The 20,489-nt window shown below is 39.2% G+C and overlaps 1 protein-coding gene across 4 annotated transcripts in view; it reads right to left on the reverse strand.

Moving 5' to 3' along the window:
- mid1 (midline 1) overlaps nucleotides 1–20,489 on the reverse strand; it is a 28,867-nt gene that overhangs the window by 1,271 nt on the left and 7,107 nt on the right. The window contains exons 1-11 of one of the 4 annotated variants that reach the window (XM_042427279.1): nucleotides 19,268–19,457; nucleotides 9,994–10,715; nucleotides 8,473–8,532; nucleotides 8,152–8,178; nucleotides 4,806–4,901; nucleotides 4,161–4,268; nucleotides 2,161–2,309; nucleotides 1,942–2,069; nucleotides 1,113–1,256; nucleotides 363–524; nucleotides 34–241 (exon numbers count right to left, since the gene is read on the reverse strand). In XM_042427279.1, the coding sequence (XP_042283213.1) occupies nucleotides 34–241; nucleotides 363–524; nucleotides 1,113–1,256; nucleotides 1,942–2,069; nucleotides 2,161–2,309; nucleotides 4,161–4,268; nucleotides 4,806–4,901; nucleotides 8,152–8,178; nucleotides 8,473–8,532; nucleotides 9,994–10,659 (1,748 nt within the window). In that variant the 5' untranslated portion in view covers nucleotides 10,660–10,715; nucleotides 19,268–19,457. Of the gene's footprint in view, nucleotides 1–33; nucleotides 242–362; nucleotides 525–1,112; nucleotides 1,257–1,941; nucleotides 2,070–2,160; nucleotides 2,310–4,160; nucleotides 4,269–4,805; nucleotides 4,902–8,151; nucleotides 8,179–8,472; nucleotides 8,533–9,993; nucleotides 10,716–19,267; nucleotides 19,458–20,489 lie in introns of those variants that run through there. The other 3 variants (XM_042427278.1, XM_042427280.1, XM_042427282.1) reach the window with 3 other exon arrangements.

The raw sequence follows: 20,489 nt of genomic DNA on the forward strand, positions 1-20,489 counted from the left end.
AACATAAAAAAACAAGGTATTGGGTGTTTTTACCATGTGCTTCCTCCTATCAGAGCCTCCCAGTAATGGCGGCCACTGTCAATATAGACATTTCCTGTGACACCGTAGCTGCTGTGGCTGGAGAAGCGGTCCTGACTGTGGCTCTTCTTGGACGATGTCTCGTCCCTCTCCACAGTCAGGTTGTCATGGGACAACCTCAGTTTCCGGTGAGCAGACTTTGGGTCCAATTTGAATGGCTGACCTGTAAGAAAGACAGGCATTTGAAACTTTTTTTTAAAAATGCTGGTTTGTAAAATGTATCACAGTTCTCACTGTCTATTAGTGCTAGAATAAACTCTGTGCAGTTGCCGAACTTGACATACTGTTGGTCTTGAGTTTCCCTGGTTCACTGCTCCGGTTCCCAGCCTGGTTTATGGCTTTCACTATGAAAATGTACTTGGTGCCACACTGGAGCCCATGCACAGTGTAGTGGTTTTGCTTGATGTTTGGTACTATCATCCAGCTATCAGCAGAGTTACACAAACCTGCAGTCCAGACAGACAGAAAGTCACTGACAAAGAACAAACCAATTCATCATTAAAACTCTTGTTGAGTTTGGGCCTTGTTCAGTATTTGAAATCAAGAAGTGAGACAATACAGCGTAATTGTATGCAGAGCTTTAATCTATAGCTGCTATTTTTGTCTCATCAAATAAAGTCGCATTACTACTCATCCTAGGATGCTAGAGCACTGAGGCACATGAGAATAAATTGCCTGATCAAGCATGTTGTGACCTTGTTAGAGCAATCAATTCAAACAGTCTCTTGCTCATTTCAACTCCGAGATAATATCGAGCTTATGATGTGCATCTGGATGTAAATCCAGTCTGACTGAGCTGTAATTTTTTTCTCAATATCCCATCCTACACACTGCAAAAATGGCAGTGTATTTTGCTAATGAGTTTTGCCGAACAGAAGTCTCCTCTCCTGCTGCTTCAATACAATATTATTTGGGTATTGTAACATAGCCACCAAACAATTGAAAGCCCTTCAAGTGAAATCCCTTTCAAATCCCTCCACGATTGTCATGTTTTCCACCACGAACATTTCACTGCACTCCAGCAAAAGACTTACTGACAACATTAGACTGGCTGGTGAAGATGGCGTACTGAAGTTCATACGATACAACAGAGAACTCATCGTCAGATGTCCAGTGAACTGTGATTGTGTCATATGAAGCTGTGCACAATTCCTCACGGATTACCGGTGGATTTGGTGCTGCAATTGGAAAACAAAAGACATAAACAAAAGACATATGTTGATGTTCTAAGACAATAATCAAAGCTGAGTGGATTTCATTCTGCACAACAAAAAAACAACAAAGAAAAAAAATCACAGTGTGTTGCAGAGACAGATGGTGCCAAATCGCACCCCCCATTTGTTTTTGTTTTTTATTCTAACAAGTGTAATTAAGCTGGGTTGCAGTTCCTCCAGCTATTGCAGCTACAGCCCCCATGCAGAGTTAAATTCACACTGCACAACAGGCACTAAGCATAAACAATCAAACCTGTTTCATTCAGCAGAAAATAAAACTTACCTGCAGCCAAACATTTGTAAGTTTTTTTTGTTTTCTGTCACTCTCTATAGCTTAGCCCTCTCACTTAGTTGAAATATAAACTCCCTGCTTCCACAGTACCCATCCCAAAGCCTTTAAATTGTACAAATCCATAATTCAAGGGTAAGGTAAAAATAATTTTAAGTTTGGATAAAGGAACCCACCAAATTATATAAAATTATAAATTGGAGGATTATAAAGTGTTTGTGTGGAAAACTGGCCAAAAGTTGTGAAACTAAACTAATTTGGCACCACATATTGAGCGAGCCATAGATTATGATAATTCACAGATGTACTTTGTGCCAAACAATACAATATGGTGTATTTAACCTGCAAGGCCCCGCTCACCTGTAAGGTAATCCAAACTTTCTAGCATTTTCTTCTCCCTTGTGAAGTCCAAAGCAAAAGTATCAAAGGTGTCATTTAAGTTTATTTCGGGTAACAGGATTTGAGAGGACGCCGTTGCCATAGAGACTCTGTAATACAGAAGTACATTATGAGGTGTTGTCACTTTTATACACTGTATCTATCCTTTGCTGACAATGTTGATGTTCACTGTTGCCTCACCTCTCGCAGATACTTTTAGCCGTCTGAAGGAAGCGAGTGTGGTCTGTCTCCTTGAGGGTTTGGTCGGCCTGAGTGATGAGGGAGGAGGATCTCTCAATGCACTGCTTGCAACTGGCTATCTGCTGGGCTAGTTTCCTCAGTCGCACAGCCTGGACAGAAAAAAAAAGACATGCTGGATAGATTAATAGCTTGGTAAATAACCAACCAATGTGCAACCTGGGAGACACCAACCTGCCAGATGCTAGATTAGATTTTTCCCTGCCAATTTGAAAATCCTACTGGAGAAAAATCTGATTTACACCTTTGATAATTTTTTCAGTTGTGTAATACTCACAAGGCTGTGAGATTCAACCCGTTTAATAAGCTGGTATTAGAGGTGTATTTATGAAGCATCCCTTGTGACACACCAGGACTGTGACACACACACACACACATTCATCAAGGACTGTGACACACACACACCCACCTCCATCCTCAGAGACTGTTACTACAGACACAATTTATAGACACAAACATTTAGCATCTATTTATTAATATTTGTAGCATTCAACCTCTGTAAATTTGTTAATGTGTAAATTTAATTTAACTAATGCCTAGTTGTACTTGCACAAGCGTTACTTTTTAAATGTTATGCTAGCACTGCTGTTTTCTGGTACTGCTGTTATATGTTTGCTGTTTGTTTTATTTTAACTACACTGGAAAAGTCATGCAAAATGACAATAAAGATCATTCTTCTTCTAACGCTGCCATAGTAACCAGACCCTCCTATGTCCCCCCTCTGTGCCTCATTGGCTTAGTGGCTGATAGCAACCTCAAAACCTGACAGAAGGCACGCGGTGAGGAAGGAAAGAGTCCTCCTCCAGAGAGGGCGATCACAGGAAGCAGGGTTCATCTTACTCTGACACTGAACATGGCACAGCATGCCATGTGTCTAACATGGGGAAATGAAGGGAAATCATACAAAAGGCACAGGACATTTATATTAAATGTATGGACACTGTGCCAGAAGTACCCCAAAACAAGATGAGTATTTTAGTGGAAGCAGCTTGAAAAATATACAAAACCAAATAAAAGACTCTATCCAAACAAATCTGAGGACATGTTGCCATCAGCCAGCTGTAGAAGCGGAAGAAATAATGATTTTAAATAAGCAGAAATGTCAAAAAGCCTCTGAATGTTTGATGCTTTGTGTGTTTTTTCATGCAACTATAGGCTTCCCTGCGCAAATAATAACTACAACACATATAAGGACATTTCTAATCGGAATGCAGTCTACAATTAGCAATACATCATTGTTGGATTAAAAACTTGTAACCCTAAATCTAGGCTATGCATGTTCCTCTCGGCGTTAAAAAAATCTACAACCATTGGGGTTTATATTCAAAACCAATAAGACAAATTCAAAAACTTGCGAATCCAAAAAAAAAGATATTTTAGTTTCTTAAAGCGAGACTATTACTACAGAAGAATTTAATTTGCTTTAGATTCTCTAAATTCAGGTGCTTTGAAGACATCATCATTCAGCGATCTGGCTGAGAGCGAATTAAACACTCCAAGCAGGAAACAAAAAACATGTCTCATGGTGAAGTACACTGTGTTTTACTTCTTCTTTATATCAATAAAGTTGAGTTATACTTTTGTAATCAAATTCTTAAAATGTTTATCTGTGACGAGCTAAAATGTAGTGTAACAGTAGCATTACAGTAGCAGTAGAGAAGAGTAATAACGTTAGCGACACAGCTTCAGTAATGTCAAGAATATCTGTCTAATGTTAGCTAACATTAGCCACCGTCAGACCAAGTATGGCTGTAATAGAGTGTGTTTTATTCATTTATAAGAAGAAAAATGTTTTGGAGACATTTGGTTTTTACCCAACAACAATGATTTGTTAACGCTGCATTTTTAATAAGAACAGTGTGCTCAGGTGTAGACTTGTAAGCTTGTTTGTCAGCTGTATGTGGTAACAAGGTTATTAAGATACAAAAGGTGACAAACATTACCTTTCCCTCCTTTATCTTGGTAGCTATGATTTGTCTTCGCTGCTGTATGATATTAATCAGCAGGTCACACTCCTCAACCAGCTTGTTTTCTTGTCTTGATGCATTTACCTAGACAGGACGTAAGTAACAGTCAATAATGGAAGTGTTTTGGAAGTCATTTGCTTTGTCAATATGTTTTGCTCCACAGCTTCAGGTTCGTTTGATGAAATCGTTTTAGCATGCATTACAGACAGCATAATTAATCTTACACAAACCCCGTGTGACAGAAAAACCATATTAGAGTACAGTTCATGCCATTTTAAATCTATGTTAAGCAAGGATCAGTACTAAATGTACAGTGAGGTGATATAATAATAATAATAATAATAATAAAATACAATATACCAGTTAATTGATAAATATTTGGCCTTCTGTTATTCATCTTTGACCTACCTAATGCTCAACTTGTTGCAAACTACATGCCTATTAACAATAGAAACTATTGATTTACAGGCTAATAGGAGCTTAATCTTGTTGACATGATGAAAAACCACTTTTCAGATACAACAATTCATCGCTCTGTTAATAATTTAAGAAGTTATTGCCCATGAAATGTCACAGAGGCAAAGAGCCCCCATGTGAACAGGAACAGATAAAAAACCTCACCTCCACGTGTTGGCAGGTTTGGATAAGTTTGCCCATCAGAGTTTCCAACTCACTGGTCCTCTTGAGTAGACTGCTGAGGTTGGAATCCAAGGCTTGCTGAAAAACAAAATTGAAAAAGAATATTTCATTACACACTGCCCCCCTCATCAAGCTATAAACAGGTGAATGAATCTCAGAGGAGAGTTAAGTGAATGGAAACATAGGGTTCATATCTGGCACGAGCACAGGAGAAGACAGACAATGCTGCCACTAAATATGACTGGCCACATTTCGTTTCCGATCAGTACGGAGCCCCCAGTCCTCCCTGTGTGCCAAAGATCCCATCATACTGCCTGCTGAGGCCATGGAGCTTAGCAGAGCATCTGCCAGTGATTTGGACCAACTAAACCCCGGCTGTGTAAATCACTGACTCAGATCAAAGGCTTATGTTTCAAACTTAATCTCTTACTGTAATTGGGTAGCATGATGACTCTGTACTGTGTTTGTACAAAATGTATTCCAATATCAAACATTATTCTTCTTGAATGAAGGATTTATGTGTTATTACATAACATTAAATTGTGCTTTATATGATTCAAATGACAAAAAAAGTTGTCCTCCCAAAATCTACTGTCATGGCATCACTTAAATATCACTCACAAATTGATTGGCAGGTGTTTTAATACACAAACCAACCCCAAACAACGGCTAAATCTAAATTATCAGTCTTTTCTTATGTGGTGGCAGGACTATGTTTTAAATTTAATCAGTTAAAAAAGCTTATTTTAATCTATTATTACATCTATATAATTATATAGCCTATGTGAATAGGTCAGCCCGACTAAGCCTTTAAAGTGCACTATCCTGGGAATGTCACTGTGCATCATCACGCAAGGTTTAAGAAAAATATATATTGATGAATTGATGTCTGAGATGGTTACACATTGTAAATGGTATGTAATCCAAGATGTATATAACATTCAATTCATCTCCATATGCTGAAAACACAATGTACAACTTCCCGATTCAAAAATTTTATAGGGACATTTCGATGGTCAAAAAGATATTTTTGAACATCAACAAATGCTGCAAATAATCAAAGAAGAGAACAAACAGCAAGAGAGGGAGGCCTGCAAAGACCCAAAGTTCAGAGCTTTCAGGTTACACGTTTCACATTGTGATTTCATAAGTTGTGTGCGTCGTGTGTACTAAAATAGCCAAGGCTTTATTTTACCACTCTCACAAATATGATTTATTTATATAGAAGAGGAGGTGATGAAAGCCATTTCAGATGCTGAGTACTAGGTAAAGGTGAGCCGAGTTCAAAACGAACGTAAGAGGCATAACATATTCATTCAATTGATGTTGAATATAGCCAAATGTATAAGCTTAAAACTCCCCGAGTTGTTTTTGTAGTTTGAATATGATAGGTATCACATAAATAAAGCCATACAGAGAGAGGGATAGCAAATGAAAAAGAAAATGATGAAAGGAAGCATGAGAGACACAGTTTCTTCTACCATTTTTCATGTAGTGGATTTCTCCATGTGCCTAAAATACTCCTTCTCCTGCAACATTAATACCCTTTTTGTGTTTGGACAGATCTCTCTAATGGAGTTCTCTTTCCTAAAATCATTTAAACCTGATGCGAGGAAAGAATAGCGGCTTCCTTTTGTGTGTGAAAGCTTCTGGTCCCACACCTTTGCTTTGGCCAGTCTCTCTTCCTTCCTCTCTCAGTCCTGACAGGTCACTGTCAGGACTTGGAATTTTATCCTGTGTCAACATGTGAGATTTGTATCCATTGTCAAAGTTTGTCGCTTTATCCTGTGAGCACTACAGCTCCTGTTACACATGTGTGAGTTTTACTTTGTTATGGGCAGTTTGTGCCCTTATGATGGCTGAATTGCATTTAGCTGTTTCAGTTTCAGGATACTGGTATTGTACATGTGGGCTCACTGTCATGGTTCACTGAAGCACTTGAAGCTAATAGAACTTTTGTTAATGTTACTTTAACAGCTCTGTTTTTCCTGCTATGACAAGTCAAAATATCTGTTGTGAAACAGGCCTACTAAGCAGGTTCCAGACCTGTTTTTAACATAGATGGTTGGGCCCACACCCTTTGATAAAAATAACATATATGTAGCGCACACATACATAGCATGTGTGTGTGTGTCATACTGTGTGTCTCAATAAAGTGGAATACACAATATTCTATGAAATGTATAAAGCAATGGTATTTTATAGTTAATTGCTAACAGGTTAGCAGAAAAAGCTTTTCACATAGGCCTGTTAAGATTTCATAATGTGGTATAGCAGATACTGTAAAGTGGTGCTTTGCAAACATGGTGTACTGTAGCCCAGTTGCCTACCAGTACTACTCTAAGGTTTTTATGAACAGTAATCATGAAGTAATACAATAATACAAAGACATATGAAAGTATAGTTTATCCAAAATGTGTGTCTTTAGAGCTGTTGCTAAGATAATTAATGCTGTATAATACAGTCTTTTAAATATTCTTTAAAACATGTACAGACTGAACTACATATCATTATTTTTTTTACCAACATTATGTTTTTGTCCAAGCTGTCCATTTTTCCACTATTACTAATAATAGATATGGCAGCACTATGGACCAGTGGTTAGCACTTTAACCTTGAGTTTCATTCATAAATTTCTGCATGTTCTCGCTGTGTATACATCAGTTTCTTCCTGATGTTTCAAGATATTTGACTCAAATGAAGTTGAAACTTCAAATTGCCCATAGATAGAAGAGTTTTGTCTGTTTATATGTGACAGTTAACCCTTTCACTCATGGTATGTTGGAATAAACTCCATCCCTTCCTTTGACCCTGAATAGCACTAAATTGACATAGTGGTGGATAGATAATAACTGATAGAATACCTGACCAGGGTCATGTTATGAAGTGCAAAAAACTGCCTAAAGAGATTACACTGCGTTTCACTTGGATGCACACATGTGCACACACTTATGCCTTTACAATATCACAATATCCCTTTGTGTGGAAAAGTCTGGGAAATGTGAGGCACTGTAGCTGTAAACATGTGTTTGGAAAAAATCAACAAATATGAACAGGCTCAGCTGCATGCCACCTGGGTCCTGGCCTGCTTGCCATGAGAAAAGAAAACAATGTTTCTCTTCCTTTCTGTTTATAGAAAAACTCTCTTCTCTAAGATGGGAATTGCTTGTTTCTTCTGTCAATATAAGGTCAGCAAGATACAAAAGCAAATAAAAACATCAAATAGCAGAATATATTCCATTATAAAATTGCATCAAGCAATTGAAAATATAAATCAGAGAAAAAAGATCATAGCTTGTAAATCTATAAGAAGATAAAGCAGACTCGCCTTCGGATTCATCCAGTATCCAAATGTCTTGGAGAATGTCCGTATTAAAGGAGAAAGAACAATACAATAACTACTACATCAAATAATGAAAACACAAAGCAGAATATTACTTGCACATTAATAACCAGCGAGACTACATTCCCTTTACTTTATGTGGCTGACCAGGTGTAATGAGCGCAGAATGTGTTTCACTCTCATTTCACTCATTCTGTTGTTTTTCAAAGAATAACAACACCAATAGAAGCCCTTGATAAGTGACGTTCAGGTTTCATAAAATAAACCTGTCCCTGAATGTGGAATTAAAGAAATAATGCTGATCACCTGGTCTGCCTCCTGGTGTGAATGATCACGCCCCACACAGAGAAAGCGGCCAGGAGATTTCTGCACAACGACAGCATGATCAAACAAAGGAGACAGGTTAAGACGGGTCCTCTGACCTATCTTGCCAAATATATTGCAAAAGATTGCTGCATCCCAGTTCCACTGTGATCAAGCATTGTGAAAGAGAGGAGCAGGCACAAAAGGGTTTTGAGTGAAACTTTAGATACAGTAAACCCCCCCACCCCCCCTTTTTTTTGTGAGTCATGCATGAAACACTGTGAGTGTTTGTGAAAACAAGGAGGACCCTCATTTTAAGTTTCATGCAGTGTATGCCATGCAGTTCTCAGGATATACTTTAGGATAGCAAACTTCAGCTGGACTGAAGAGCTCAAACCAGCTCAATCCATTGAGTGAAAGACCTTAAAGTAGTGGATATTTTGATTTTGATTTTGAGCCTTGCTTGAATTGTGTTAAATGGCGTGATGCTAACTTTCTATTTGCCTTGTGGTTAAGTATGAAATGATCCCATAACTTCCAAAAATCGAACTCTCGCTCACACCTACAATGGAAGGAACGCAGAGCCTCCTTTTTACACGTTCCAGCTACAGTAACAGCATCTTGTCATGGCTTATTGATGTTAATGCATCTGCTGAGAGTGAATATTTCCACTTAACCTAAAACTGTGAAAGCAGTCTCTTGCTTTGGCTGTCATTACATTTTAAACTGTCCAAGAGAGACCCAGTCCTCCAAGGCTTTTTCATGAATATTCCTCACATGCATTTAACTGGAAGGCGTTACTCGTGAAAATGTTTATCTTAATTTCTGAGTCCATTACCGTCACACGCATTACTGTCAAATGTAACTGAAAGAGTTTGTAGAGTTTGTTATTTTGTATTGGTCATCATACAGTAGGTAGTCTATTGTGTTTATACTGTGCTGCAGATTGTCTTACTTTCCAATAAATTATTCAGCATCTACTTATTTATAATTGCAAGCAGGATTACATTTTATTTATTGAGTGGCAGATCATTTGCATTATTTACATAATTTTCCTTTCACAGAAGATACTAACTTACTAAATTTTTAACACAATTATGTCAGAAGCTTCACTCTTCTTATAGTACAACTGGTTCAGCTAAACGGTTGCACGGTTTTAAAGCAATTGAAGAGATTTTGGGTTATAGTAACATAATACCCCAAAATAATAATATTGAATTTATGCTGTGAGCAACTTTTTTTTAAATATGCTGATGAACTGCGAGTTATCTCTCAATCGCTAAAACCAAGCAGTAGAAAAGGTCACTTTTGATTACATATTTCATATATAAAATGGATATTATCAGGTTATATCTATTTGTGCACCTGTCATACAAGGATAAGCTGAAAACAGGCTTTGAAAGAATGCAGAAATCTGATTTTATCAGCTCTGTGCAGATAAAATAAAAAGTAGGAACTGTTTTTTTTTCAGCACATCATACTGTAGATCTCCACGCATTCCTCTAACTACAGATCATTTCTTACCTTGAGTTTCTCATATCGGTCACTGAGGGCTGCTACCTGGTGGTCCCGGTGTCGGCCAACCAGCTTGCACAAGGCACAGATCAACTGTTCATCTGTCACACAGTACATGTTGACCTTCTCATCCTCATGTTCCAGACACATGAGCCCACGCAGATGGGAATCCAGCAAGGGCTCGATTAGACGGTGGCCCGTGAAAGGCTTCTTGTTTGGGTGGGTGGCTTTGAGACACTCTTCACAGTATGACACCTCACAGGTCACGCAGGTCTTCACAGCATCCTGTGGAGGGTCCTGCTCACAGAACTGACACTGCACCCTGTCGCTGGGAGATGTCATGGCTTTGCTGTTGGGGATGGTTCGCTCACGCCGAGTCTCGTTAGGAGAATTAGGTCCACTTAGAGAAGCCTTCTGGTAGCGGTCGATGATGTTCTGCAGAGTTACGTTACGTTTGAGTCCCTCTAGGCCCCTCTGGTTGAGGGTGATGACATAGCGACAGGTTGGGCACTGAAAGGCGCTGATAGACTGAATTGGCTCGCTGGGGGTGCAGTGAGAGACTAGGATGCGATGGGCACAGTTGAAACAAAGGCTATGAGCGCAGGGCAAGAGCAGCGGGTCCTCGAAGAGCTCCAGACAGATTGGGCAGGTCAGCTCCGACTCCAATGTTTCCATTTTCAGGCAAAACAAAGTGGGGTTGTCAGCGAAATCCAGGGAAGCTGATCAGCTATCTGCAAAGATGACACAGACATGAATTTAAAAAACTGGGACAACTATAAAAAGTTCTTCAATAGGAGTTAATGTCCCCTCAACATGTCCAGCTTTAGACATTAAGGTTACTTGGGGGGAACAAAGTGAATAAAACAGACATCATGCATTTTCCGTCTTTGTTATCAAGTGCTTATCATAATAAAATCAAAATGATTCATCTCCGCCTTGAGTTTCATTAAATTTCCTTTGCAAACTAGATGTGAATTATGAATATAAATACTATGTAAATATTTGTAAAAGAAATCTGATTATGGAAATGAAGCAAATTGGGGAAATAAAATAAACAAGCAGAATACTTAAACAAAAACATGTGTCTCCACATTAGAAATGTATCAGAATGCTGTATGGTCTGTTTGGCTGGACTTACAACTTAGAAAATGCGGCAGTGGCTCATTTTAATTTGGCACAGGAGCAGTCTAGCCTGTCCCAATGTGTTCCTCTCTATACTGTAGCCCGAAGGCCAGCAGGCCAGCGAGGACTGACAGCTCAGCCAAGCAGAAGTCTATTGGCCTGCTTGCTGATGAGTGGAGCTCCACGCTATCACAGACACTAAGCCTTTGTTCATGGCCGGTCAGACACCCCAGCTGCGAGTGGACACACTGTGCTCACAGCGTCTCTCTATGTGAACTCTCTACCTCCACTCATTATGTGTGAAGAAGGCAAAAGCTCATTATTAGGACACTCGGGCACAAGTAGCCTTTTGAAGTTGTGAGGATACAGCAATTACCTCTGAGCTACAGACCTGGGTTTGTTCTTTCCATTCTATTCAGATTCAACCATCCCGCTGTACTGTACCAGACAAGAGGCAATTGTTGCACTTGTCTCTTGTGACAGTGATGCATCTGTGGGCCTTTGTCTCTATGCTATTTGTTCTTTACAGACAAAGTGAGCAAGTTCAGGTGTCTTCAAGTTATTATTGAGGATCAAAGACAACCTCTCCACTATGCAAACTACTCATAAACATGCTAAATCAAGCCTTTGGCACCTATATTGTTATTAGAGCCTCTATTATCCATTAATATATTCTCTCTAAAATTTTAGATACTGTTAATTTTACACACAATATTTTGGTTTCAGTTTTAAATAATGTTTGCATAATCCTTAACTTATTCATGCATATATATATATACTGCAAATAGCATAAAAGCAAACTCATCTCTACAAAAAAATAAAACTCTGGCAAATGAAACTACTTAACTTTATCCATTTGTTTGACAGGGTTCTTCTTGAGATTCAAGACAACATCACATCATTTTTTAGCAAAACTCAGCTACAACATAGTTGTTACTGTACTTTCACAGGTCTTGTCAAACAGGTTTAGTTAAGACCTAATTCAAGCAGGCTATCCTAACTACAACATGAACAAAGAGCTTTGTATGACAAACACAATGCAAAAAGACACTAATCCTGTGATGTCATTGCCTACGGTATAAAATATCCTGAAGTTCAAGAGAGCTTGTAAAAGAACACCGTGGCAAAACTGTGTTACAGCATCAAAGTACATTACGCACTCCTGAAAGCTCCTCCATTCATACACAGTTTACTTTACCCACCGATGGATTTCGCCCCACTTTGCACTGCCGAGACATTTCTGCTGAAGGAAAACTTCTGACCTGAATCATGAAAATATGTTCATGACAACAAATGCACCAGCCATAAACCCCCAACGTGCTGTAAAGATGGGCATCCAGATGGCACAAGTCTCCACAGCACAGTAATCTTGCAGCAGAGCTGTCATTAGGCAAGAGATTGAGCAAGAGGTAGCAAGCACAACAGGAAAAGTTGCCCGACAATTCCAGGAAAGCCAGCTCCACCTACAGCTGGAGAGCTGGCCAGTACTGGAAGAAGACAAGAGCGAGAGCGAGAGAGAGAGAGTGCGTGTGTATGTGTGTGTGTGTGTGTGTGTGTGTGAGAGAGAGAGAGAGAGGGGGGGGGGGGAAGAGAGAGAGAGAGTGTGTGTGTGTGTGTGTGTGTGTGAGAGAGAGAGAGAGAGAGAGAGCGAGCGAAAGAGAAAGAGAGTCATAATCGGCAAATAAGCGAGGCACAGGATTGTGCAGAGTCCCGGCCCATGTCCTCACAGGCAGGTTAGTGTCCTCTCAGCCCAGCCCATTCAGAAATTCAAAGCGTCAGGATCAGTTTCAGGTTTACTTGTGTGCGTGACCATCCCTCTGCCCCAAGCAGCACAATGCTGTTGACTGGAACTTTTCTTGGCTCTGCCACCAGGGATTCAAAGAGAAAAGCTGAGAGGATACAACATAACTGAGGGGGAGCAGGACTCATCTGTAAAGTGGGACAGTGGTATGCGCTTCCCTCAGTATCTAACAAACAAGGTGATGTGGAATCAGCAAACAGTCTGTTGTCTTTTTCTCCAGATACTTAGATATGTCTCACAAATGTTACAATTCAAACACAATTTACCTCAAAATAGCTGAAAGGTTAAACACTGACAAGATTAGAACATTTCCATCAACCTCCAGGAAGCAAAAAGTGAAGTCTGCTCTCTGAGAGATAAGACAACAAATGAAGACACTATGCAACATCATCTGCTACATCCAAGATTGTCCCAGTTGGCCCTCATGTGGAAATCACCGAGGTACCATCTGCTTACCATGTGCCTCTATTTCCAGACACACCCCTGCTATGCTCCATTTGAATCCTCCTGTCACTCAAAGGAGTCCCCAGAGTGACTATCCTCTCTGATAGACAGATACACACTGTAAATATTAAAGGCGTGCTAAAGTTCAGACAAAGCGGTGGGTGTGAGCTACATCGCTTAGGAGATGCACATGGGAATGTGACTGGCATTCCCTGGGTTTCTTCTATATAGTCTCCAACTGAGAAGGAATTTAGTATCATGTGATTAGTGAGACGAACTCAATATTCGAAGAGAACCAGAAAAAAAGATTTTGAGTTGTTCTTTTGAAAACAGTTATGATCTTAGTCTTCCTCTCTTCTACTCAAAGAATACTCATATGTTCACAGGGTTCAAAAGATTGTTTTAAGATTGAAAAGCATTATTAGCAAGATTATTTTCATTATCAATTAATCTGCCAATCATTTTGTCTATAAAAAGCCTATAAATACTGCAAAATGTATTATACTTTACCACAGCCCAAGGTGACGTCTTCAAATGTCTGACCAACCATCCAAAAATCAGATATATTCAGTTTACTATCACGTATGACAAAAGAAAAGCAATAAATTCTCACAATTGAGAAGCTAGAATCAGCAAATGTTTGGTATTTTTGCTTAAAAATAGACTAAAATGATTATTCAATTATCAAAATAGTTGCCATTTAATTTTCTGTTGATCAACTAATTGATTAATAGACTAATCATTGCAGGTCTAGTAATATGTATATGGTGGTGACCAAACAGATTCACAGTTGACGTTGCTCACTTACAACACATAGATGAGCTAAGAATTGTAATGCAGTCTTAAAGACAAGAAAAATACTAAAGTTCTGTCATATCACAAGATCAATATTAAATGTATTGGCTGGCTCTAATTACTTGTACAACCACGTTTGACCAACAATATTCAATCAAGGCTGGAAGAGTACGGTGTCTGCTAACCAACGAAAAGTCTAAGTAAATGTCCTTCTTCTGGGCTCACTTCATATAAATTTAATTGCTCCGTAGTTTACGGCAGAGCAGAATTATGAATCAGAGTGCTTAATGCTGAGTATTAGCAGATGTGACAGGTGTGAGACATATGCACTCATCGCAATTGCGTGAGTCTTTGTCAAAAGACAAACTAAACATTTGGAGTTTTATTTGATTAGGAGGTAATGGGTCATTTGGAGATGAAACAATAACAATCTCAAAGACAGGAAGACAATTTCTTGCTCAAGCACTTTCTTTAATCTATTCAGTTCTGGTCTTTTATCACCCTTGACGATGGCTGTGAACCATGTATTCAGGGACTAGAAGAGTATGATTGCTCTTTGTCTTCTTTCCTGGGGCAGACACCTAACATATTTATCTGTAATCCTGTCTTCGCAGCATAGCTGTGACCAATATGTGGCCTGTTGCTGCTCCCTAAAGCAGCCAACTCAGCAGCAGCCCACTCTGGCCTAAAGTGATTTACAGCGATAGGAGCACAAGCCAGCTGATTAGACTGACAAATGTACCTGATCTGCAGCTGCACACATTACTGAAAGCCTGGTCCTGACCAATATCCATTAATACTGTTATTTAAATAATTATAGAGGACAAGTTAATTATATATCTAAACATTTGGACTATCTATCAAATAGGAGTACATGGATATACAAGATGGCTTCCGGTGGCACAAGCTACAGCATGGCATCATAAGATACAGCTCAGGTATCAGCCAAATAAAATCTCCGAAATTCAGGTATTTTAGTTCTCTAAACCGGATTCAAACTGAAAGGAAAATGAACAGGGACAAAAATAGAAAAATAGGCAAGAGAATAACAACAATCATAACAATAACAATCAATAATGATCAATAATGCCAAAAGTCCCATAATGTACAATAATTTGATCATTTTGTGACACACTAATCAGTCTAGGCTATCTCATTTTATTAATTTCCCAACACGATCGGGATAGTAAAAACATGGATCCTACATCTGTGTTTTCACATCTCCTCTCATGTTATGTCTTTCCAGCCAAGTATGGCTGTCATTCTCCTGTGAGAGATAGCTCACTGCTGCATCCATGTGAAAAAAAGTAAAGAAAATGAGTGCTGAACAAGAAGGTGAGGACTGTAAGGACAAAAGAGAGGTGAAGAAGAGGGTAGAGTTGTTGTTGGAACAGCCAAAAAGTAAGTATTACCAACAGACATACAGGAATGTTTTTGTTCCTTAGTTTATTGAACAGCTATGCTTTTGTTTTCAATGTTGGAACACTTTTATTTGAGTGAGTCCCGAAAGACTACCTCCTTCCACATATCATATAACTACACCAGCAATTTTTTATTTCTATTTTTTAAAACAATGTGGCTAGATTTGTAGGCAGTGTCAAAAAGTTCTTCGCCTTAATAAATACATGTTTTCTGAAATTACACTTTTACACCTATTTGTTCTACATTTGGTTATGACTCACGTCCGATAATTTTCCTCAAAGTACAACAATTTAAAGCCTCTGGTACAATACTTCAACATTTCCCATCTGGCAACACTGACCATTAGCAAAGCCTGCTCAGGGGAAAATGGTGACTCTGAAGACAAAGGGGGCACAGCAGCTACACTCAGCTCGATTTGTAAAGTGGTGAGTGAAGTCATGGCTAAAGGGATGAGCGACTTGAAGTCATATAAGAGAAAAGAAATATTGACAGGATATGAAAGTACAGCTCGATGACCTGACTACTTAAATCGACCAGAAAATACAAGATGCCGCTGGCCAAATCAAGAAAGCCATCCATCATGGCAGAAACAGAAAAGTGAGATATTGAAGTTAAAGAGACTTTAATCTAACTACTCAACAACCAACAACCAGGACAAACTGTCGGACCTGGAAGATCACTCCCAGAGCAACAACATTTGTATATATGGTGTCCCAGAAAATGTTGTGGACACGTCCATGCACATGTTTGTTCGAGGACTTAATTAAGACAGAACTTTTATCAGGGAAAAGAACTAAGAAATGAAAGGGCTCATCAAACACTGGCCCCCAAACCACAAGCTGATATACCACCGCACTCAATTGTGGTTTGGTTCCTGCAGTTTACAACTTTGGAGAAAGTCCTGCATGCTGCCTTGAAGAAGAAGAATATTTATGTGCAGGACAGGGTGTATTTCAACCATGACTATGCTGAGGAGGTGTAACAGAAGAGAAAGGAGTACGCTTCAATCAAGCAGATGCTTAAGGAAAACAAAAGCTGCTTCTAAACCCCGCTAACCAAGACACCTCAACTCTAGCACCGTCACCTACTGTACAACAACGCTTTCGAAGCAGTGGAGGATATGGCCAAGCGAGGCTTTTTGGTGGGACCTATCTGAGCAAGACTGAAATGACACATTTACACTCAGTGTTTCACCAGTAACTCACTGATCTGGAGGGATTTTTGTTGGAAGAGCTTGATTCGGTCCTTTATAACACCAAAATAGAAATCCAAATTAACTGGGACCAAGCACCCTTGCTGGAGGGAGTGTGGATCAATGCAAGTGGACCATGCCCACATATTTTGGTTGCGTCCATGTATTCAACCTTTTTGTGGGACGTATAATTTCTAGGATCCTGGGCCTTAACATGGATGTGTCATTTTTCTCTCTGTATCTTGTAGATACACCTGAAGGCTTATGTAAAGATGATGCCTACCTTCTGAAGATTTTCTTGGTTGCATGTAAAAAAGCTGTCAGAAATAAAAGCTGTGAGAAATCCTCCTGCTGTGGACCTTTTCACAGGAATTGTCAATTATATACGCTCCATGGAAAAGATGACTTATACCCTTCGTCTACAGAAAAACACAGGGGAAAAATACTGAAGGAAATGGGACTGTTACTTACAGGAAACAGATACTGATTAGGGTTTTTTAATTGATTTTTCTGTCCCTTGTACATTAAGCAGCAATGCTACATATTGAAATCCCTGCATAATGAAGTGTACCCGTCTACCTCTCTCTGATATTTGTTGATACCAAGCAAGACCTCATGTTCCCTTCCCCATATGTTTGCATATTAAACTTGAAATGTTATTAAAAATAAAAAGTAAAACAAAAACAGGATTACATGGAGAAGTTTAACAGTTTCATATGTTTTTGTTGTGCACACACATCTGGCAAACTGATGTTAACAGACATTAAATTGTAATGAAAGTAAGAGATCAACTTTCCACTCAGAGGCTTGAGCTTCCTTCCCGACTGAACAGGATGTTCTATAATGAAGCTCCAGATGAAGAAATAGCACTGAAATATATAATGTAGACTACGTAATATCTGAAGCTAATGAGTTTCTTACAGAGCAAGAGCTTGAAATGGAGGTCTAAAGGTCAGTCAAACAAGTTATTTTTTCCTTCCTCTCTCCGCATGCTTACTGTCTGTGCTGTACAGGTCACCCTGGTCAGCATCAGAAGCTGCACCAAACTCTCATTTCCTCTCCGCGGCTTGGCAGGTGGCATCAGTGGGGAAACACTGTATCCTTCCCACAACCACAGGAACTTTTACAGAATGTGACTTTCCAGGCAGACTGCTGCAGCCTGTTGCCTCGAAACTCAGACACAGGAAATATGTCACCGGGCTCGAAACTAAAAGTAAGCATTACGCATTTTCTTAAAATCAAAATGGGTAAACCACTACGTGTTTATCCATCGTACTTTATATATAGACCAGCAATTTGCAGACATCACAAAACAACAAGAATGATGTTTTGGTATTGTGGGAAACACTCACAGAGCACCACCGTGTGGCTGATTTATAAAATACAGCACATATCTATCCCAAAACAGAAGAAACTTGGCCTACAATGAAAAAGGCCAAGATTGCTTGGTGACATTATACATTTACAACTCCAGAATATCTGTAAATAAAATAATTTTGTATTTTTTTGGTAATCAATTTTAAGTAAATTTTAAGTAAATTAATAACAACATCATAATAATATAATAATAATAATATATAAAATAATATATAATAATAATGCCATCATCATTATTATTCACTAATCTGCAAAAAACCTTACCATTTTCTACAAACTAATGGTACAATGTACTCTTTAAAGACCTCCATGTGTTTCCATGGTGACAGCTAGATATCTATTTGTCACACTGGTGATCAAACGCAGCGCAGTCTGGTGGGAAGATGTCTTACGTTCCTCCTCACAGGAACAAGATAAGTTACTAATTAATAAGGGGAACTTCAGACCCAACTGCAACGTCCCAGTTTTACCCTTCATTAGCCTCATGTAAAATGACTAGTATACGCTTTTAACTTAAGCTTGTCTAAAATTGTGTCCAGATGTATTGACACTACATATATGAACATAGCAGGCAAGAAATGTATGTATCTTTTATCTTATCAGTGGAGTATTTTGTGGGTCAAAGGTTACCAGATTAAGGATGAAAGGCTGGTTTATCTCTCCTAGCACTGTGGTGGATGTCTCAGTTTGAGTAAAGGTAATAAAAAACTTCTACGATGGAATGGAGAAGAATAGCATAATGTTGCAACGAGTGCTACCGCAAATTATATTATTTTCCTTTAGATAGAGTCCATGTAGAAGTATATGTGTATTGTAGGAAACTCTGAACAGCTGCTTTGACACTGTAAAGCTACTTTGGCTACTCCCACTCTCTTTGACGCTTTTAGTCACAAAATTCCCCTCAGCCTTCCCAGTAGGTCATCTTACCCCTCAAGTATTATTCAGCTCAAAACATGAAGGAATCTGTGAACACAACAAAGCCAAACAACCTCAGCACTTGAACAGAGCCCTGGAGCCTGGAGGCTTAGAAACATATGATGACTCAATGTTTTTGCAAAACACAGAGTCACCGAAAGTACAGACTGCATGCACATTGAGGCTTTTAAGTTTAGAATGACCCTCAGACTTACCCGCCACATGATTACATCCATAAACAGGCAGGAGAGGGAAGAGCCACCTTTAAGGTCAGTCAGTGTGGATATTTGGGCTCTGCAAAGCTGATCCACTGCGGTGGTCTGAACTTTGAGTAGTGACTCGTCTTTCCTAGTGTCTTACGTGAGTTTCTGACCCTCTAAGCCTGTTCTCTAAGCCTACACTGAAAACCAACAGGATCGAAACTTTCCAGCCTTCCTCTGCTCTCACTGAGAACTGTACCTACCCCATTTAGACACAGAGGGCTGCAAATTGTTGCAATAGCCAATCATATGAAAGGGGCAGGACTTCTGCAGAGTAGATCTATCACTCTGGGCTATCAGAGCATGGAGTGTTGCCATGATTTTCAACAAAGCTGTTTTTGTCATCCTCAAAAAAACATCTTTCAAACATCTCATCCCCACACCACAAGAAACAGCAATTAATTAATGACACACTCTTTCTTGTTTTTTTGCCTAATTGGTATAATGACATTCACAGGTGCAGCTAATATCAACTGTATTCAGTCCAAATCTGAACTGCTATATATTTATCCTTATTAGTTTATTGCAGTAGGAATATAGTTGGAAAATAGTGCAGGAGCAATCATTGATCAGGCTTAGTCTATGTCAATGGCCCAATGCTGACATGGATGAACAGACAACTCGCAACCACATTCTGATGTTGGTTGACATGTTCATTAGCGCAGATCTCGATCGAGCGCATCAGCCTCATTGGGTAGAAAGCTTTTATTCAGCAACCTTATTCTCATAGCCCTCTTTTGTTTTCCATGTGAAAACATTCACTGAAATGGAAGCACACAGGAATTTACTGTGGTTGAAACAGTTGACTGAAAGTCGTCTCAGATTGTTGGCATCTGTTCACCAGTCTTTGGCTGCGTGGAAAATGTTCCCAACACAAACATGTGCTGGCTGACACGACTGGCATCCAAACGGTGATGCTGATTGGATAAAGTTTGATCAGTTTCACAGATGTGGATTTTAACCTACGCTCATTGTTTAACTATTAGATTTGGGGGTATTTAGTTGGAAGGCATTACCTGAGACAAACTTGTCAGCGACATAAAGTCAGTTTTTTCAATACAGTCTCTCTGTGTAAAATAAATGTTTGTGTTATGTGGTAAAACCGCAGCATAAGAGATTCCTGTGTTTCAGTTTAGCCTGTAGGGTTCAATAAAGTATGAAAATAGATATGACAGCA

Source organism: Thunnus maccoyii, chromosome 11 (genome assembly GCF_910596095.1).
Source record: "Thunnus maccoyii chromosome 11, fThuMac1.1, whole genome shotgun sequence".
In the NCBI taxonomy this organism is placed as follows: Eukaryota; Metazoa; Chordata; class Actinopteri; order Scombriformes; family Scombridae; genus Thunnus; species Thunnus maccoyii.